This window comes from Musca autumnalis, unplaced genomic scaffold, assembly GCF_047663935.1.
Source record: "Musca autumnalis isolate F117 unplaced genomic scaffold, ASM4766393v1 scaffold_2, whole genome shotgun sequence".
Classification (NCBI taxonomy): Eukaryota; Metazoa; Arthropoda; class Insecta; order Diptera; family Muscidae; genus Musca; species Musca autumnalis.
This window is the reverse complement of record NW_027411755.1, coordinates 259,837,124-259,856,031: the sequence shown is the minus strand read 5'-3', so window position 1 is coordinate 259,856,031 and position 18,908 is coordinate 259,837,124. Positions and strand designations below refer to the sequence as shown.

Sequence of the window (18,908 nt, the reverse complement as noted above, 5' to 3'; positions counted from 1 at the left end):
AGATGCATATGCGCATGAATTTTCACAAGTTCTTGTAAATTGAATTAATCATCAAAAATATAAAAATATAGAACTTTACAACTTTATTTGGAAAATTATCGTAAAAATTATCTATATATCGTATTAATTGCGTTTAGCACTAACAAACGAAAAAATAAACAAATGATTTTATCGTTGAGACATCATAATAATAAATTTTGATAGATAAAAGTTGTGCTCAGAATCTGCTTAATATTAGTACTTGCAGTAGTTTTCCCGTTTAGTGCTAAAAATGCGTTCCTGTACTCCGAAAGCTAGCAAGACTTGCACTTCTCTTTAAACAAAAATAGTGCCGAATAACACCTGTTTTCTGCCATACAATTTTGGCCTAGTAGAAACTAGCAGCAAGTGTTTTCATTTGGTCTGTTCCTTTACTTTTAAAAATGGTAACAAGGGCAAAAAATGGTAAAAGTGGTAAACTGCTATCATATAAATTGTATGCTATTAAAAGTAAGGGAACACTTTACAGGTTAAAAATGGTAAGAAATGGTAACCTCAGGCACGTAAAGGAACAGAGCAATTGACATCTAATATGATAGCTGATACGTTGATTTTGACATTTATGCAGGAGTTTCTGCAATTTCCGTCATTTTTCCGTTCCCGCATTTTTTAAGAAATTTGTATGGGGAAGCAATTTTTGACAATTCGCTCTTTTTTCTAACATTACCATTAAAAAAGTTCGGGAACACAATGAAAAATAGCATTGTAACAAAGTAATTTAATATTTTTTTCACATTGTTTACAAATTTTGATACTAAAAATTTTTTGTTGCAGCAATTGACCATCTACCTTGTTTATTCTGATACGTGAAAAGTGTTGCAACTTTTGGTACTTTTTTAGGCAAAAGCAGGGTTGTATATCATGTGTACTGTGATTTCGATGTTGATTTCGCTGAAATCACGAAATGAGATAATTTCATTTTTGTATGCGAAATCATGATAAATTTAGCTTGATTCCGCGCGAAATCACGAAACGCCTTCGAAATCACGAAACGACGCCGAATGTAAACTAAGCATTAAACTATGTTTACATTTACGAAATCCACTCGATTTCAACTGTCAATTCCTTTGCGTATACGTCAAATGAAAACTCAACTGAAATCGATTTCATTTGACGTTTGAGCAATGGAATTGACAGTTGAAATCGAGTGGATTTCGTAAATGTAAACATAGTATTATTTTAGGTGTTTGGTTTCAATTAATAATTACCGCCGGATTTAGCAAATAAATCCTAATAATGCGCTAAATCTGGCTAATGATGTCATATCTAAATGGCCTATTAGTATACATTTTAATAATTGCGAACAGAATCTTTGTTACTGTGCGTAAATCGAATCGAAGTATTCGTAGAAATCCAGTTCCATTCGGATTCATTTGACAGTTGACATTCACTGGATTTCGTAAATTTAAACGTACCCTTAACTATTGAAAATAACCACAAACAATGTTCTTGTAAGATATAATTTTGGACCACATTCAAAAATGAAGTTGATATTTTTGAGGTATTAGGGACATTCTTGAGAATTTCCTGCCCATATATGTATGTATTCCACAATATGTTTATCTTCAAATTCAGCTATGCGGAGACTGCAAGCGAATGCAATTGTTTTGGGATGTACAGATCAGATTGTCGCCTTGAATTGGACTAGAACTCTAAGAGAATTTTTTTATCCTTGCAACAAGTATTCAAATTTACGAAACTTTGTTTACAATTAAAAAGCCTTTGTTAAGTTTCTTTCACTTTATTACAACACTATTAACTAGTGAATAGTATAATCCTAGGTTAGGAGATAACATTGTATATTTATGATGATTTCAAACTTAAATAACAACCCATACTTATTACGTATGTACTTTGATCGGTATAATCTGTACCGAATAGATTACATACATACACTTAAATATTAATGCGAACAATATCACAAAATACTATACACAAGGGGGAGAGGAGGGAAAATAATAAAACAAGTTACAATCTTAACAATAAGTGATGATGAGAACCTAAAAACAAATACATAATTTAAGGTACACCATCAAAGACAAGTGATGATGACTGTTGGCGCGATGACTCTTAATGGACCTTCTTGATTTTGTAACCATCTTTCCAACCATAGCTGGCGGCCTCTAAACAAAGAGAAGGCATAGAATTAGATTTTAGTAACAATAAAACAATTTGACGTTGAACTTACTTTCAAAATCTGGTGTATAAGAATTGAAAAATTCTCCCAACAATTTACCAGGTGGCATTTCCCAGGTAGCAGTACCACCATATTTGGCAGGTAAGACAGCAGCATCAATGTGTTTTGTCAGAGATTTCATATCCTTGCCATGGAAGAAAATCTAAAAAATGGGCAAAAGAAAAGAAGTTAATATAGCAAATGTTATGTGGAGTAACCATGCTTTACACACCCTCTTCCTTAGTTTCTCTCTGATGAAAGGTTTAAAGATACTGAATAGAATATTGAAAATATATGAATTATTGACAATGTGTACGGCCTTCAAACGCACACAAATGCATTCCTGTACATAATCCAATAACATGGCTGCAAAATTTGGAGTAAAATGCATTATATGACCCATTGGCAAACCCTCAACATCGATAATAACAACAGCACCGCAGATTTGTGACATTGGTTCAACCATAGAACCCAAAACGGTCAATTGTATACCACGGAACATATCGACCAGCGAAACTTCAGATGGTTTCCATTTTTCTGGAGGAGAGGGAGGAAAGTAAATCATTTAGTTGAGTGTAGAGCTTTAAATAAATTTTAGAGGTACTTACTTCCAGCTTGTAAAACCAACATTCTACGTCCGTGTTGATCACGATTAGGCAAAAGTGTTAAGAGTTCAGCTTCAAAGACATGTTGCACTTTGGAGGGTATAATGTCAGTGCAAGCTTCACCATATTTCTGCATCATATTATAGAAATGTTTTATCTGAAGAATGAAAGAATGAGAGTAAATATTAGAATACATTAACTCGATAATGGTTTATATTTTTCAAGTCTTTAGGAGATCATCTGTTGGTTGGTTTCTAGGGAAATATATGGGGATGCTAAGGATTTCTTAATTAGTCATATATTTAAAAAAACTAGACTTTTATAACAGATCTGTTAGATTGATAGTGTCTCCTACAAAATTATAAACATATTACAGACTCGATAGACCCACTGTGGACCACTGTGGACACAAATCTACAGAACAGTGCCGGAATAACCCGGTCGGGTAGAACCTGTTGGTGTGACCGCATGCAACTACCGCCTGCCCCAGCAGATAGTTCTACAAAATAAAATGTTCATGAAATATGATGGACCCAAAGCCGATAAAAATGGGTTGATCAATTGAGCTGATGTTATAGAACTCCTCGGTCGTTTATCAAAACCAGACCTATTCCCTAAGAGAGAGAAAAATCTGGCAATGAACGTTCTAAGGTAAATTTTTCATTCATAGGTAGGAAAATTGACTTTTTTTTAGATGATAAAATGCTCTGTGTGACAGGGACCTAGCCAGAAATGCATCTTCACACCATTTCAGGCGGCCTAATGGACAAAATTTGAACCTTTATTAAAAAAAAAAAAGGTTTAAAAAATGGCTACGTCGGTGCTGTGTGACTATCCAGCCTGCCAAAACTCCGGTTGAAGGAAGGTGATATATACAGGGCAATCATGAATTTTTCCCTCGGAATTTTCCGCTCGGAAAATCATTGTAAAAAGTGTAATTCTTTTTAAATAAATATTGTTAAAAGTTGAAAACTTCTGGAGTCATATTCTCGCCGAATATTCACTTTTTAGACATAAATTCCGCACCGAATTTTTATTCATGATTACCATGATACTTTTACAAAACCAAACTTACCCTTTTCAAAGCACTTTCAGGATAATAATGTGTGGGTCTCAAAAACATTTTCAAATAAAAATCATCTGTGGGCAAATTTAATTCAGTTTCAGCTGAAAAGAAGAAGAAAAATTACAGTTAGTAATTGACATCCGAAATAATCTGAGGCACTCCCAACTAACCTTCAATCATTTCCTTTAATTTCTTTTTAGCTGCCTCGGCAATTTCTGGTGTCTCCCTCAATTCATTGCGGGCAATATCCAATGCCCATTGTGGTGGATCATCGGGTTCCATGCGTATAATTGCCGAGCCCAAATCAATGACGGCCATATTGTTGCTGTCGTACGTTAATGATTTTGGATTTCCCATTGTTGGCGATTTGTTCTACAACTTTCAAGTAATAAGCTGAAAAGATACAAATTTTATTATTTTCTTTAATAAATAAAAAAATAACACCTAAATGATGCTGATTTATGTTTTTTGAAATATTTTTCTAACCACAGTTGTATTAAATTTCTACAACAAGCACCTAAAGCGTTAGTTCTGGTTTTAAACTTTTCAGTACTACGACCAATGTTGTTTTGGGTGTTGTTGTTAAATGGTGGGATTTAATTTTATGCCGTTTTTTGCAAACACACTTTTTTAACATCGTATTTAAAATAGATTGTTGCGATAGCTTCGATAAAAGAAACATGTGTTGAGACAGAGGATGGGACCACAATGGGCGATTTGTTTTTTTTTTTTTTTTGTTATACAAATTATAAATAAGAATTAAACGTAGCCTAAAACGGATTTTGCACTTGCACTTCAAACAGGTGTTTTGGGAGTTTACGTCATTTATTTGACAGATATTGTATGGAATTAATAACTTAAATGACGCATGTTTTATAAAACATGTTAAGTGTAAAATGCATTTAAGATTGTACTAAATCACCTAAGGCTATGTTTACAGTACAGTTCGGTATCAACATAATAAATATACTATGGTCTCTTGCAGTACTGCAAGAATGTACTATTTTTTTACTATTTTTTCGATAACATAAAGGAAAAAACGTTATCGTAGTATAAAATAGTAGCTTCTTGCAGGTTCTGGAACAGAGCACTAATAACAATAATAAGGTGTGTTCGTTTACTCAATAATTAGGTGTACATAAAAGGCATTTATGTATTTTTAATGGTAGTGATAGGTAAACACACTTTTAGTATTTTCAAATATTTTATTATCATCCCCACTGTGCCTTTGAAGCGAATAGCCCCCAACTGACTATGGCAAAAATAAGAATTAAAAAAAAAAACTTTTAAATTTACATATGCCTAAAAAGCACGCTATTTTAATGAAAACGGGTTTTGGACTTTAACAAAATGAGTTCGTCAAATTATCCATGACTATTGTGTTTATGATATAATGACCCATTTTATATAAAGGAGGATTTGCTCTGTTCTTCAAACTGAAATAGCTTTACACATAGATTAATGAATTTATAGACGACGGAATGCTCTCACAGAGTATGTTCGAATTGAGTGTGGTAACTAAGAAACTCAATATAAAATGCCAAAAAAAAAAAACAAGTTAATAAATATTTTGTTCTGGCAAAAGACTACATGGGGTTAGTTTTTGATGGGAACTATATCCTCAGATAAAAATATACAAGAAAATATTGCCATTTTCCCAAAAATTGGCTTCGAACTTTTTTGAGTTTTCGGGTTTGAGTTACTTGACCGCGGAAAAATTGAGTGATCCGACGTCTATGTCTTCATTAGTCTATGCTTTACATTATTTACTATGAGAGATATCAGTAGGTGAAATCTTTCTCTCTCTGAACAAAATGAGAGATGAAGCAATCGATTACGTTACATTTATTACTACTAATACTGTAACGAGTTATATATAATTTTTTCCATCACTTTATAAATCAAATCAAAAATAGAAAGGTCAGAGGTAGTGACGGCGGGACATATCATTAATTTACCCCTTTGTTAAACAATGCTACTTTTTTCCCACTTGAAGACGGCAAAAGTGGGTTAAGGTAGAGTATACGATGTAAATGGAATTTAATTGAGGACTTTAAATAATAGGAGCAACCAACAAATGATATGATCCACACAAAGAGGATATGATCACTGAGTATAAAGCAGCTTGCGACAGTAATAAGTCAAAACGCTCATTAGATTTAATATGAATCCAGGAGTTTATTATAAAGTGTAGTTGTTCACCGCTTTTGGAATGTGGGAGAACGAGTTTAGCTAGTCTTATACCCCGTTTATACGGATTTAATAAACCCAATGGGTTTCAAATGTCAATTCCGTAGCGCATACGTCAAATAAATCCTCATGAAGAAGGTTATAATAAATAAAATTTCTTTTAATATTTTGTTAAAAACGAAAAATTTATTTTATAACTAAAACCTAGACCATGTGTCTGTTTTGGACTTTTTACACTGCAAATTCAAGTGATGAGTAAGACGACGTTCAAAAGTCATTTTTGAAAATGACGTTTTTATCAAATTAAAAAAAAAAAAAAAACAGAAGAAATGAATATATTATTTCAAAGTCTCTTTTAATAGTATATTAAATTTGCATACAAATTTTGCATTTGACAGTTTAAAAGAATAATGATGAATACAAAATTTACGATTAATTTTTAAACGTCATTTTTTGAATTAATTTGAATTTTTTTTTAACAAAACTTTTGCGGTTATTTTGTGATAACGTTTAAAAGAAAATATCTATTACAAACGTATATTCGAACGAACTAAATTTTTTAATCAGTTTATAAATATATTCGATTTCTACTTTACTAGGCGTTTACACAAGACAGACTGTCTGCAAATACAACTCTGATTTACTAACACATACAAACATTTGTCGGCTGTCTCCCAGCTTTCCATCATTGTTTCACAGACAGTACGGTTAACAAATTTTTGACATGTTTTGTAAAAATAAGTGAGATAATAATTGAAATGTGTTGAAAACAAAAGAACATGAACAAAAACAAACGACAATTTTCATTCACAATTTTACAACTGTTTTTGCAGTTGTCTGCACGCCTACGTCACACAGGCAAGTTTTGGGGTTTTGCCATGACAGAACTACCAACTGATCGAATATGAAAAGTCAAATCTCTTTATAAAAAAATTATTTTTGTTGTAATTTCTCCAACAACATAAAGAAAATTTTGACATAACATATTCAAAATTTTACGATACCACTACCTGGGTAATTGTGCCATGGTTTTTGCCAATCAATACATGTACTCAACTGTCCTGTCATGTGTAAACGCAGGGTTAGAGATTTTGTTTTTATTTGGTCTGTTACAGTACTGCAAGAACCTACTAATTATACCCTCCACCATAATATGGAGGGTATAATTAAATTTGTCATTTCGTTTGTAACACATCGAAATATTCATCGGAGACCCTATAAAGTATATCTTTTTGATCAGGGTAAATTTGTCGGTATAGTTCCACGCTTTCATGTAGCCCCCATAGAACGGTATCTCCAGATTTTCGGTATTTTGAAGCTTGTTGCCTCAATATTCCTTAGAAATTACTGAAATTTGATATTTAGTCTTAGATGGGCGTATAAAACATTACCCCAGAAACCAGTCGGTACAGGTCCTTGTCTTCATATAGTCCTCCATAGAGCGGGTCCTCCCTATTCCCGGTATTTTGATGGTTGTGACCTTAATATTCCACCTAAATGACAGAAATTCGGTATTTGTTCTTCATTTGGGTATATGCGGTACCACCTGGTTTTCGGTATTTTGAAGGTATATCCTCATTATCAGACCAAAATGGCGAAAATGTCAGTATTTAGTCTTCTTTCCACCTGAAACTTGTGGGGTATAGGTTCTCGCCTTCATATAGCGGTATTTTGAGGGATTTGGCTCCAACATAAACCGAAATGGCTGAAAATTGGTACTTAGTCTTCGTTGGGGGTATAACACTTTCTCCCAGGAATTTGTCGGTATAGGTCCACGCCTTCATATATCCCCGATAGAACGGTATCTCTCGATTTCCGGTATTTTGAAGGTTGTGGCCACAGCAACTCACCGAAATGGCTGAAATTTATTATTTAGTCTTTGTTGGAGGTAAAACCCTTTCAGACTAAAATTCGTCGTATATGCATGTCCACGTTTCGATATAGCCCCCATAGAACGGAATCTCCCGATTTTCCCAATTCTGAAGGTTGTGACGTCAATATCACATCGAAAGACTGAAATTTGTTATTTAGTCTTCCATGGGGTTATAAAACATTCCGGAAGAGAAGCATTATTAGAGGTCCTCGGGTTCCTATATCCCCCATAGAAGCGTACCTCTTGATTTTCGGCATTTTGAAGGTTTTACCGAAATATCGGAAATGACTTCTTTGAGTATAAAAACTTATCGCCAAAAATTTTTAGGTATAGATCGACGTTTTGTTATAGCCCCCATGAAACGGTACCACCCGAATTTCGGTATTTTGAAAGTTATCCATATTATTTTACCGAACGTGCTGAAATTGGGTATTTAGTCTTCTTCATAAACGAAAGGAAACTTACCCCCATTATTATAAGTATACTTTTGTTATATTTTGGATTTACCGAACAGATTTATAGCGTTCCGGTTAACTTAAAGTTAAAAGTAATCATTAGATTTCATGGAGGACTTTCTTGGCATTAACTTTTAACGTTAAAATTATATTTTTAGTTCCTCCAAATTGGTTTATTTTGCGTTTTAAAATCTATCCAATAGTAAAAGAACACATATAATAATGGCCCTAATTGTTCCATTTTATAATAATTGTTCCACAAACATCCCATAAGGGAGACTTCTCTCATATCAAGGAGTGCACCCCGATTCATATTAGCTCAATGATATGGGACCTACAGTTCATCGCCGAGTCCGAACGGCGTGTCTAAGACACCACTTCTGTAGAGATGTTTTACATGGCTGAAATACTCAGGAAATGCCGCCAATATTACTGAGGGGTATTTTGCCACCGTTGAAAAGTGTTTTGATGTTACCTGGTCGGGGAATCGAACCCACGACCTTACGTGTGCAAGGCGGGTGTGCATACCAAATTGTTCCATTTTACTTCAATAAAACTCGTGGTGGAGGGTATAACAAGTTCGGCCTGGCCGAACTTAACACTGCTTTTATTTGTTTTTACTATATTTTCGATAACATAAAGGAAAAAATGTTATTGTGGTAAAAAGTAGTAGATTCTTGCAGGTTATGGAGCAGAACATATATTTCAATATTGTATGTAATTAAATGTAGCATTATCATAGTAATCACTTTCATTACACTCTAACCAACAAATGAAAATACCTATTATTGAGTTACACGATTAATATTATAGGTCATTTAGATATGACTTCATTAGCCGGATTTAGTGCATTATCAGGTTTTATTTGCTAAATCCGGTCAAAATCTACCAGATTTCCCATACAAAAATAAATCCTCTTATTGGGTGGATTTGTTTTAAATCCGGCATAAATCCTCGTAACCAACTCTGTTTTTTGCAACATGTTGCCAGAAAATACCAAAAGTTGCAAGCTGGCACAAGAAACAAGGTAGATGCATGGGTGAATTGCTATTACAAAAATAATTTAAAATGTCAAAATTTGTAAACGATGCGAAAAAAATAAATTTGATTTGATATACAAAGATGATTTTAATCAACCAAGACAAATATTTGCGATGTTTAATCGATAAAATAATTCTTTATTTGCTCATTAGGTAGCATTAGTAGCAGAATGTGCTAAAATTTTCAATATTAAACAATAAATTTGTAATTTGCCGTATATTTTTTGAGACGAGTTCAATTTACATCAACTTCTGACGTTTCAAATTCGATCGGATGGGCTGATGCATCTACCTTGGTAATTGTGCTATGAACAAAAATCAGCTGATTGAAATTGAAATCCTCCAAAAGGTATATCTAAATGCAATGAGATTTGTACTGGATTTATTAAATCCAGGGCCATTATTATATGTATTCTTTAACTATCTGATAGATTTGAAAATGCAAAATAAACCAATTTGGAGGTATTAAAAATATAATTTTTACATTGAAAGTTAATGCCAAGAAGCTCCTCCTTGAAATTCAATCATCACTTTTAACTTTAAGATAAGCGGAACGCTATACATCTGTTCGGTAAATCCAAAATATGACAAAAGAAGCCTTGTAATAATGGGGGCCAGTTGAGGATTTATGGCTAGTCTAAATGAGCTATTAGGGATGTATTTTTACTTACTAAATGTTGCTGAAACATTTTTCAGCAACTTTTCCTTTATATAACTGTCAAAATCGGCAACATTAGTAATAATTATTACAAATTATCGCGTAAAAAGATACAGCTATTGTTGAAAAAATACTTTTACTTTTTAATTAATTTATCTTACTTATGGGGTTAATTTAATTATTATGTTATATGCCGTTTAGGCATGACTTCATTAGCCGGATTTAGCGCATTATCAGTTTTTTTTTTTGCTAAATCCGACCATAATCTACCAGATTTTCCATACAAAAATAAATCCTCGAATTGAGTCGATTTGTTTTAAATCCTTGTATAGAACTGTGGTTTTTGCAACATGTTGATGTGTAGAAAATTCAAAAAGTTGCAAGCTGGCACAAGAAACAAGGTAGATGCATCTTTGAAATGCTACAACAAAAATGACACTATGCAACACTGAAAATGCAAACAACTTCTAGTATGCATTTTTTGAAAATATATATTAAGACTACAAAAATCCTAGTAGGGTTTTGTCCTGTCAGATCCATTTCGGATTTTATGGCCTCATCTAAACCGGGCTAAAACTACAGTTTTTTGCATTTATCGGCACTTTATCTCGAAACGATAAGGAATTTGGCCTTGCTGTCTTTGGCAATATTGTAGACCTAAACTAGTAGAAGTTATCTTTTCAACAGACCACAAACTCCATCTAAGGCCATGTTTATATTATAGCCTTTTGCAGGGTTAACCTTCTTAATGAGGATTTATTTGACGTATACGCAAAGGAATTGACATTTAAAATCCAATGGGTTTGTTAAATCCGGTTATATATAAACGTACTATAAAGCATCAAAATCGATAAAATATAGAAAATGTTACATAATTGCTAAAATTCTGGTCAATAAACTATTGGGAGTTGAACCAAGTAACCTTTTACAAAAATCTTCCAAATAAAGTTCTCAACAATTCTTCAGAACATTCGGAACCTCTAAAATATTGTTTCAGCGCTATTTTGCATCATATCTTTTACAACACGTATTTCAAACACAGTTCACACCAACTGTTTATCTCGCATTTCGGATTTCACCACATTATTGACATATTTATTAAATCGTGGTTGATAAATGTACTGAAAACAACGGGATAGAGGCATTTTACAACAATGACATGTTCTAAAGAGTTGTGTATTACATTCCAGTGAATATTTTTCAAAATGAAAATATTCAGAAAAAATTAACGGCTATGGAGATACGGTGCGAAATGTATAAAAGTTATTGAATTTTTCCATATTTTATAAAATTTGACGCAATAAATGTAGTTTTTCGAGTTCATTATTTCTCCAAATATTTGATTCTTGCCCTTATCTACAAATTTGCTTCAGAGGTCAGATGAAGATTCACATAGGTAGCCCAGAGATATAGCCCAGAATTGCTTTAAAAAGTCAATATTTAACCATGTTTAGATGGGGCCAGAAAATCCAAGCTCGACCTGACACAACAAAACCCAACTAGGGTTTTTGTCGTTTGGGTCTATACTTTCAAAAAACCCTAGACTCAAATTGTTTGCACAAAATTACCTTAAAAATGTTGCACAGTGTAATTTAAAATGTCAAAATTTGTAAACAAGGCGAAACAATCAAATTTGCTTTGATATACAAAATTGATTTTAATCACGAGACAATAATTCATTATTTGCTCATTGGTTAGCATTAGTAACATATTGTGCAAACATTTTCAATACTAACAAAAAATTTGTAATTTGCCGTATGTGTTTTGAGACAAATTCAATTTACAACAACTTCTTTTGATGTTTAAAATTCGATCAGATGGACTGATGCATCTACCTTGGTAATCGTGATACGAACAAAAATCAGCTGACTGTCATTTAAATCCTCCAAAGGTATATCTAAATGCTATGAGATTTGTACTGGACTTATTAAATACAGTTGAGGATTTATGACCAGTCTAAAGAAGCTATTACAGAATCGATATTTTTATTAATAACATTGGAAAATTTTACTTTCTAATTTAGACTTATTTAATTATTTATATTTCAGTGTTGTGTCTAATTTATTGTGCGAAAGTGATTAATATAATAATACATAGATATTTTATATTAATCACTTTCGTTACACTCTAATAAAGAAACCAACAAAACAAATCTAGGTTCAATGTTTAATAGGGTACAAATACCTAAATCAAATTCGTATCGAATTTGAATACTAATTAAACAATTAACTTAGCAAAAACAACAAATTATCACACCAACAATTTAATAAAATAACACTTGTAATTCTTATAAAGGTTAAGATAATAAGCAGTTCAGTTCAAAGTCAAGGTCACAGCTTTTATGGAACAAAGAAAAGAAGGAGATTCGTTTTTTAAGGTTGAAGGAAATGGTTTCACACTAATTGTCGGGGAATCGAGTATAAAATACAAGTCTCGATATGGCCCAAACTTCCAAACATCAGTCAGGTTCGAATATTGACTATATCGGTTCACTCCTTCGAATACCTCCCACACAAAATTTTAACATTTTACGCAAAAGTGCAGATTAAGGGCATGACTCAGTGAAGCAGTTTTTTGCGTCCCCTATGTTCCAAAAGCTTTAAAATCTTGTGGGCGTACACTAACTAAAATCATGGATGAAAACGATAACATATGAAATTAGTACCCGATTTCATCGAAACTTTACACAAGTCCTATATTGTCAGGTTACCTTCTCGACCTCTGTTACGGCGTTACAATTTCTTTTCGTGGGCAGGCTTCCACTTACTCAAAAGTAAGCATCCGATTTGGCCGAAGCTTTGCTCTTCGTAAAATTTATTGCAGAAGTACATCAAATGGTACAAATACAAGGTAGTGCTTAATAATAGCGGTGGGCAAATCCATGCTTCCTAATAGTCCAAAAGCTCTAACAAATCCTACAGTGACCAACTAAAATGCCCGGTGGAAAGGAATGAGTGACCGGCAATGGTCCAAACTTTACACATAGCAAAATACATTGCGACCTCGATCAAGTTTGAAAATGAAAATTTCTCCCTCCGATACTTCCCTCACAAAAGTTCAACAATTTGGCTTAAGTGATGTTCGAGGATTGTTTTGCAAATGAAGATTGAAATGAAATTACGAAATTGAAACCATTCCGATCGGAATCTGTGACATGCCTGTATAAATCAATGATTTTTTCAGCTTCAGGAAACCAATACTTCCTGAGTTGTGAACCCCGAACTTCTTGCCCTGAAGTTTGTAGTAGTCTTTGTTACAATGCTAGAATTTTATTTTTAAGAAAAAAAAGAAAGAACTCCGCACTACCCTCCACCATAATATGGAGGGTATAATTAAATTTGTCATTCCGTTTGTAACACATCGATATATTCATCGGAGACCCTATAAAGTATATATATTCTTGATCAGGGTAAATTTCTAAGTCGATATAACCATGGCAGTCTGTCCGTCCGTCCGTCTGTTGAAATCAAGATACAGCTCGCAATTTTTAAGATAAAGCTTTGTAATTTGATATAGAAATTTCTATTACTCCTAGGATGTTTCTATTACTCCTAGATGTTCGGTCCACGTTTTGATATAGCCCCCAGAGAACGCTACCACCCGATTTTCGGTATTTTTAAGGTTTTAGCCTCATTATCACACCGAAATGGCTGAAATTTGGTACTGAGTCTTCGTTCGGGGTACAAAACTTACGAACAGAAATTTGTCGGTATAGACCCACGCCTTCATATAGCCCACGCCTTCATATAGCATAGAACGGTATCTCTCGATTTTCGGTAATTTGAAGCTTGTGGCCTCAATATTCCTCAGAAATGACTGAAATTTGATATTCAGTCTTCGATGGGGGTATAAAACATTCCCCCAGAAACTTGTAAGTACAGGTCCTCGCCGTCATATAGCCCCCTTCGAACGGTACCTCCCGATTTTCGGTATTTTGAAGTTTGTTGCCACAATAATCCACCGAAATGGCTGAAATTTGGAATTTGATCTTCGTTTGTGGTATTAAACGTTCCATATCAAATTTGTCGGTATAGGTCCACGCCTTCATATAGCCCTCATAGAACCTACTTCCCGATTTTCGGTGTTTTTAAGGTTGTTGCCTCAATATTCCTCAGAAATCGCTGAAATGTGATATTTAGTCTTAGATACCCCATAGAACGGTATCTCCCGATTTTCGGTGTTTTGAAGGTTGTGGCCTCAATATTCCTCAAAAATTTCTGAAATGTGATATTTAGTCTTAGATGGGGGTATAAAACCTGTCGGTACAGGTCCACGCCTTCATATAGCCACCATAGAGCGGTACCTCCCTATTCCCCGTATTCTGATGGTTGTGGCCTAAATATTCCACCTAAATCGCAGAAATTTTGTATTTGATCTTCATTTGGGTATATGTCTACGCCTTCATATAGCCCCAATGGAACGGTACCACCCAATTTTCGGTATTTTGAAGTTATAGCCTCATTATCAGACCAAAATGGCTAAAATTTCTGTATTTAGTCTTCTTTCCACCTGAAACTTGTGGGTATAGGTTCACGTCTTCATATAGCGGTATTTTGATGCTTTTGGCTCCAACATACACCGAAATGGCTGAAAATTGGTACTTAGTCTTCGTTAGGGGTATAACACTTTCTCCCAGAAATTTATCGGTATAGGTCCATGCCTTCATATATCCCCGATAGAACGGTATCTCTCCATTTCCGGTATTTTGAAGGTTGTGGCCACAGCAACTCACCGAAATGGCTGAAATTTGGTATTTAGTCTTTGTTGGAGGTAAAAGCCTTTCTGACTGAAATTCGTCGTATATGTCCACGGTTCGATATAGTTCCCATAGAACGGTACCTCCCGATTTTCCCAATTCTGAAGGTTGTTATGTCAATATCTCATCGAAAGACTGAAATTTGTTATTTAGTCTTCCATGGGGTTATAAAACATTCCGGAAGAGAATTATTTGTAGAGGTCCTCGGGTTCCTATATCCCCCCATAGAAGCTTACCTCTTGATTTTCGGTATTTTTAAGGTTTTACCGAAATATCGGAAATTTAGTATTCAGTCTTCTTTGAGTATAAAAACTTTTCGCCAAAAATTTTTAGGTATAGATCGACGTTTTGATATATCCCCCATGAAACGGTACCTCCCGAATTTCGGTATTTTGAAAGTTATCCATAGTATTTTGCCGAACTTGCTGAAATTGGGTATTTAGTCTTCTTCATAAACGAACGAAACATTTCATTGTCGCAATTAACCGACGCATCTACCTTGTTTCTTGTGCCAGCTTGAAACTTTTTGTATTTTCTAGCAACATGTTGCAAAAAACAGAGTTGTATACGAGGATTTATGGCGGATTTAAAACAAATCCACTCAATACGAGGATTTATTTTTGTATGAGAGATCTGGTAGATTCTGGCCGGATTTAGCAAATAAAACCTGATAATGGGCCAAATCCGGCTAATGATCCATATCTAAATGACCTATAAGTTCGATACATTGGTTACGCCAATGCATATGTGTGATACATTGTTTCCCCTTCTGCAGCATTCCAATTAGTCACGCTCTTACGAGCCCTATGGGGATATCTTCTCTGCACGTCTTCCAGGAGCCGTATTCGCCTGATTCGGATTGTAGAAGAGAGTTTCGCTCTTTTCTACTACCTCTCCTGGAAACCTTATCCGCTCAGTTCGGATGCAGAGGGAGCCCTTTCCAATACAGCTGGCCGCACCTACAAATTTTTACGGGACAAATTTTCCCAGCAAAAATTTGCAAGTTCTCAGTCACAAAACTCTCCGAAAATCTCTCTAAACTCGCTCTCTTTTGCTGGATAATTTTGTTATCGAACAGCATTCCGTAAAAATTTTTACGAATTTTTGGGTTATGTTTCTGATGTTTCTCATTCGCAGAAACCCTATACCAACAACAAACAGTCAAAATATTTGAAACTAATACACTTGTTCTTGTTTTGTCTTTTATTACTTCTCCTTTCATTCTGAGCTATCGACTCTCAGTGGTATCACGCCAACACCATCTCTAGAAAGAATATTTGGTGTTGAGAAACTTTTGACGCTGACTGTATGTTTTTGCGAATAGGGATATATCTTATTGTTTTTATCCTCCTTTGTTGTTATTGATCTGTCAAACCATTGGCGTATTCTTAATTTTAATTTTTCATATGATTAAAGCTTTAAATCAAACAATTGTTAATTTTTGAAATAAAATTCCGTTATGATAAACATAGTCAGTCACCTAGTCACCTGTTATGAATGAATGAATAAGCAAACTAGCGTTAATTGTCGTTCTTTCTTTGTTGGAACGTATGTATGTATGTATGTAGGTATGTACTTACTACTCAGTCAAATTGCTTCTTAGGTATTGTGACCCAAATTGCAGTCTCATCACTTTAATTAAGCCGTGACATTGTACGATGCTTGAAAGATCAAACTGGTAAACTGGTATTGGCCCATGGTAGTAGTCACTGACTGATCTGAAGTTACAAACATTCTTCATACAATTTTTAGCCTTCATAAAATAAACATTCTGCTGTGGGTATGATATTTTTTCGTTTTTTCGGTTTAAATTGTTCGGCTAAAAAAGTAAAACTGAAGCGTCATTTAACATTAGCGCTAACTGTTGTGTTGATTGTTGTTTTTGTTTGGTCTTAAAGTCAAGGTCAAGGTTTTGTGGACTCAGTGACTTGTCGAACAAACCCAGCGACTGACTGAATGACTTTGCTGACTATGTGAATGATTTTTTACTACACATTGGCTGAGTTAATTGATGGAGGAAAGGGAGAGAGAGAGAGATACAATATAGTAAGTAAGGTTTTGTTGTTTTTGTCTTTGTTCTTTTTGGTAATTTTTTTGTAATTTTGCTGGAGCTTAGGGCCGGCTGTTTAATATTTTTGGCTATTTTGTCTCAAGCCGTTAAATATGAAGTGCATACACACGGCCGATAATAAAAAGCTGCTGCTGCCGCTGATAGTTAAATGTTTACATATCTGTTGTTGGACGGTTTTCTGATCTCTGTTCTATTCGTCTCGTTAAAATGAAACCAGTTTTGTTTAATGGCCGGGAAGTTTTGTTTGGTAGGTAATTCAGATGGAATGGATGGATGGTTAATATTTGTTGAAAATATTTGTCATTTAGTGCTTTTTTATCTTCATCCACTTGTTTGTATTTTTATTAACAACTTAATGTTGTATTCGCTTATTCTTTCTCAGTTGTCGGATTTGTGTCTTATTTGCATTTCAAAGGAAGTACCTACCTACTTATTGCGAAATCCGGCTTATAGTTTATTGGGGGAAATATCTCAAATCAGCTAAGAATTTCCGTCAACAAGGTAATTTCAAAAACCGTATAGGTGATGTGTAAAATTCACCAAGACTACAAAGTATGCCATACTAATGTTATAAGTTTCCCGTTTCTGTTTTAATTAAACGCTATGTGGTTCCAGTGAATGATGGACTTTAGCATTCGAAAACTTCCGATAAACCCGACAATTACGGCATTGGCCATAAATAAATCGATTTATTTTATAATTACGTCATTAATTTCAAATTAATGATTGGTTGTTGTTTCACAGTTTAATTGGTCTGTTCGGAACAATTATACATATGTAAATGAAGAAGTTGTTGTACCTGACAAAACAAAAATTAACTAAATGTGGAACTGCTGGGTATCGATGGACAACAATGGAAATTAAAAAAAAATTCAGTAAACACAAAAGAAAGGACAGAATATGCAGAGTCATACGATAACCAAATTAATTTTCAGTCATTTTGGGACAAGAGAGGAATTAGAACACAATTACCATTACAATAGGCCTGTTCGATAACCTACAAATTTGTACAAACTTTTACAAAATGCTGTTCGATAACAAACTTGTTCAGTAAAAGATAACTGAGAAGTACTTTTTACTTGCGAAGTTATCGAACAGACCTATTGACACAATTTAAAACCCCCATAAATATGCATTAATTTTTGTTAGTCATAAAAAGTGGGGCCAAAATTGAATTAATAGGTTTGTCTTCGTACTTACTAAATGTTGTGGAAACACTTTTTTCAGCAACTTTTCCATTGAACAACTGTCAATTTTAGAAACATTAATAATAATTATTACAAATGATTGAGTACGCAGACAGGCATAATATTATTGTTTTCCACGTCACAAAAATATATGTTTTGTCGCATTTATTCTGAGTGTGTATGTGTTTTTTTTTCTAAAATAAATATAATAATAATATTCTAAAAGATCATTACGGTACTTTAACACCATTAATTATTGTTAATGACTCTGGAATGAATTTGCAAAAAAAAAATAAGAAAAAAAATCCGATAATAACCAAAGGTTGTCCATAATATTCCATTGCTGTCTGACAAAGTTTTTAATTACTTGGAAATGATTTTTTAAATTCTTGTAATTAAATCGCAAACTGTTATACCATAAAAAAACCAGATAGAATAAAATCTGTTATTTCATTGTCAAGATTAAAAGCAAAAAAGACATTAATTTTATATAAACAGTAATTCATTTAATCGAGGAAATAATAAAATGAAGAAATTAACGTGACCTTGTGAATTCAACTGGCTTCAACTGACTACTTTTGCCAGTCTTGTACAGTCCTTTAAATGCATTGACGTAATGTATAAAAATTTCAAGTTTATCTTTTGCAAGAAAAAATTTTCCATTTACGTTTAGTGGTGTGGAAATTTTGTAGTTTTTTGTTGAAAAACCAGTCTGAAACCTCAAAATCAATAATTCTTTAAAACAACGGACTTTCATCTGTTTTTTGCTTATGATGCGTCACGATCATTATC

The 18,908-nt window shown here is 33.8% G+C and overlaps 1 protein-coding gene across 4 annotated transcripts in view; it reads right to left on the bottom strand.

Annotated features, from left to right (window-relative positions):
- Positions 1-1,760: 1,760 nt before the first annotated feature.
- LOC141391937 (alpha-tocopherol transfer protein-like) overlaps positions 1,761-18,908 on the bottom strand; it is an 80,311-nt gene continuing 63,163 nt past the window's right edge. For 3 of the 4 annotated variants that reach the window (XM_073964697.1, XM_073964695.1, XM_073964694.1), the window contains exons 2-7: positions 4,057-4,279; positions 3,896-3,987; positions 2,824-2,977; positions 2,448-2,752; positions 2,228-2,378; positions 1,761-2,162 (exon numbers count right to left, since the gene is read on the bottom strand). In XM_073964697.1, coding sequence (XP_073820798.1) covers positions 2,110-2,162; positions 2,228-2,378; positions 2,448-2,752; positions 2,824-2,977; positions 3,896-3,987; positions 4,057-4,243 — 942 coding nt within the window. In that variant the 5' untranslated portion in view covers positions 4,244-4,279 and the 3' untranslated portion in view covers positions 1,761-2,109. Of the gene's footprint in view, positions 2,163-2,227; positions 2,379-2,447; positions 2,753-2,823; positions 2,978-3,895; positions 3,988-4,056; positions 4,307-18,908 lie in introns of all 4 variants that reach the window. The other variant, XM_073964698.1, reaches the window with a different exon arrangement.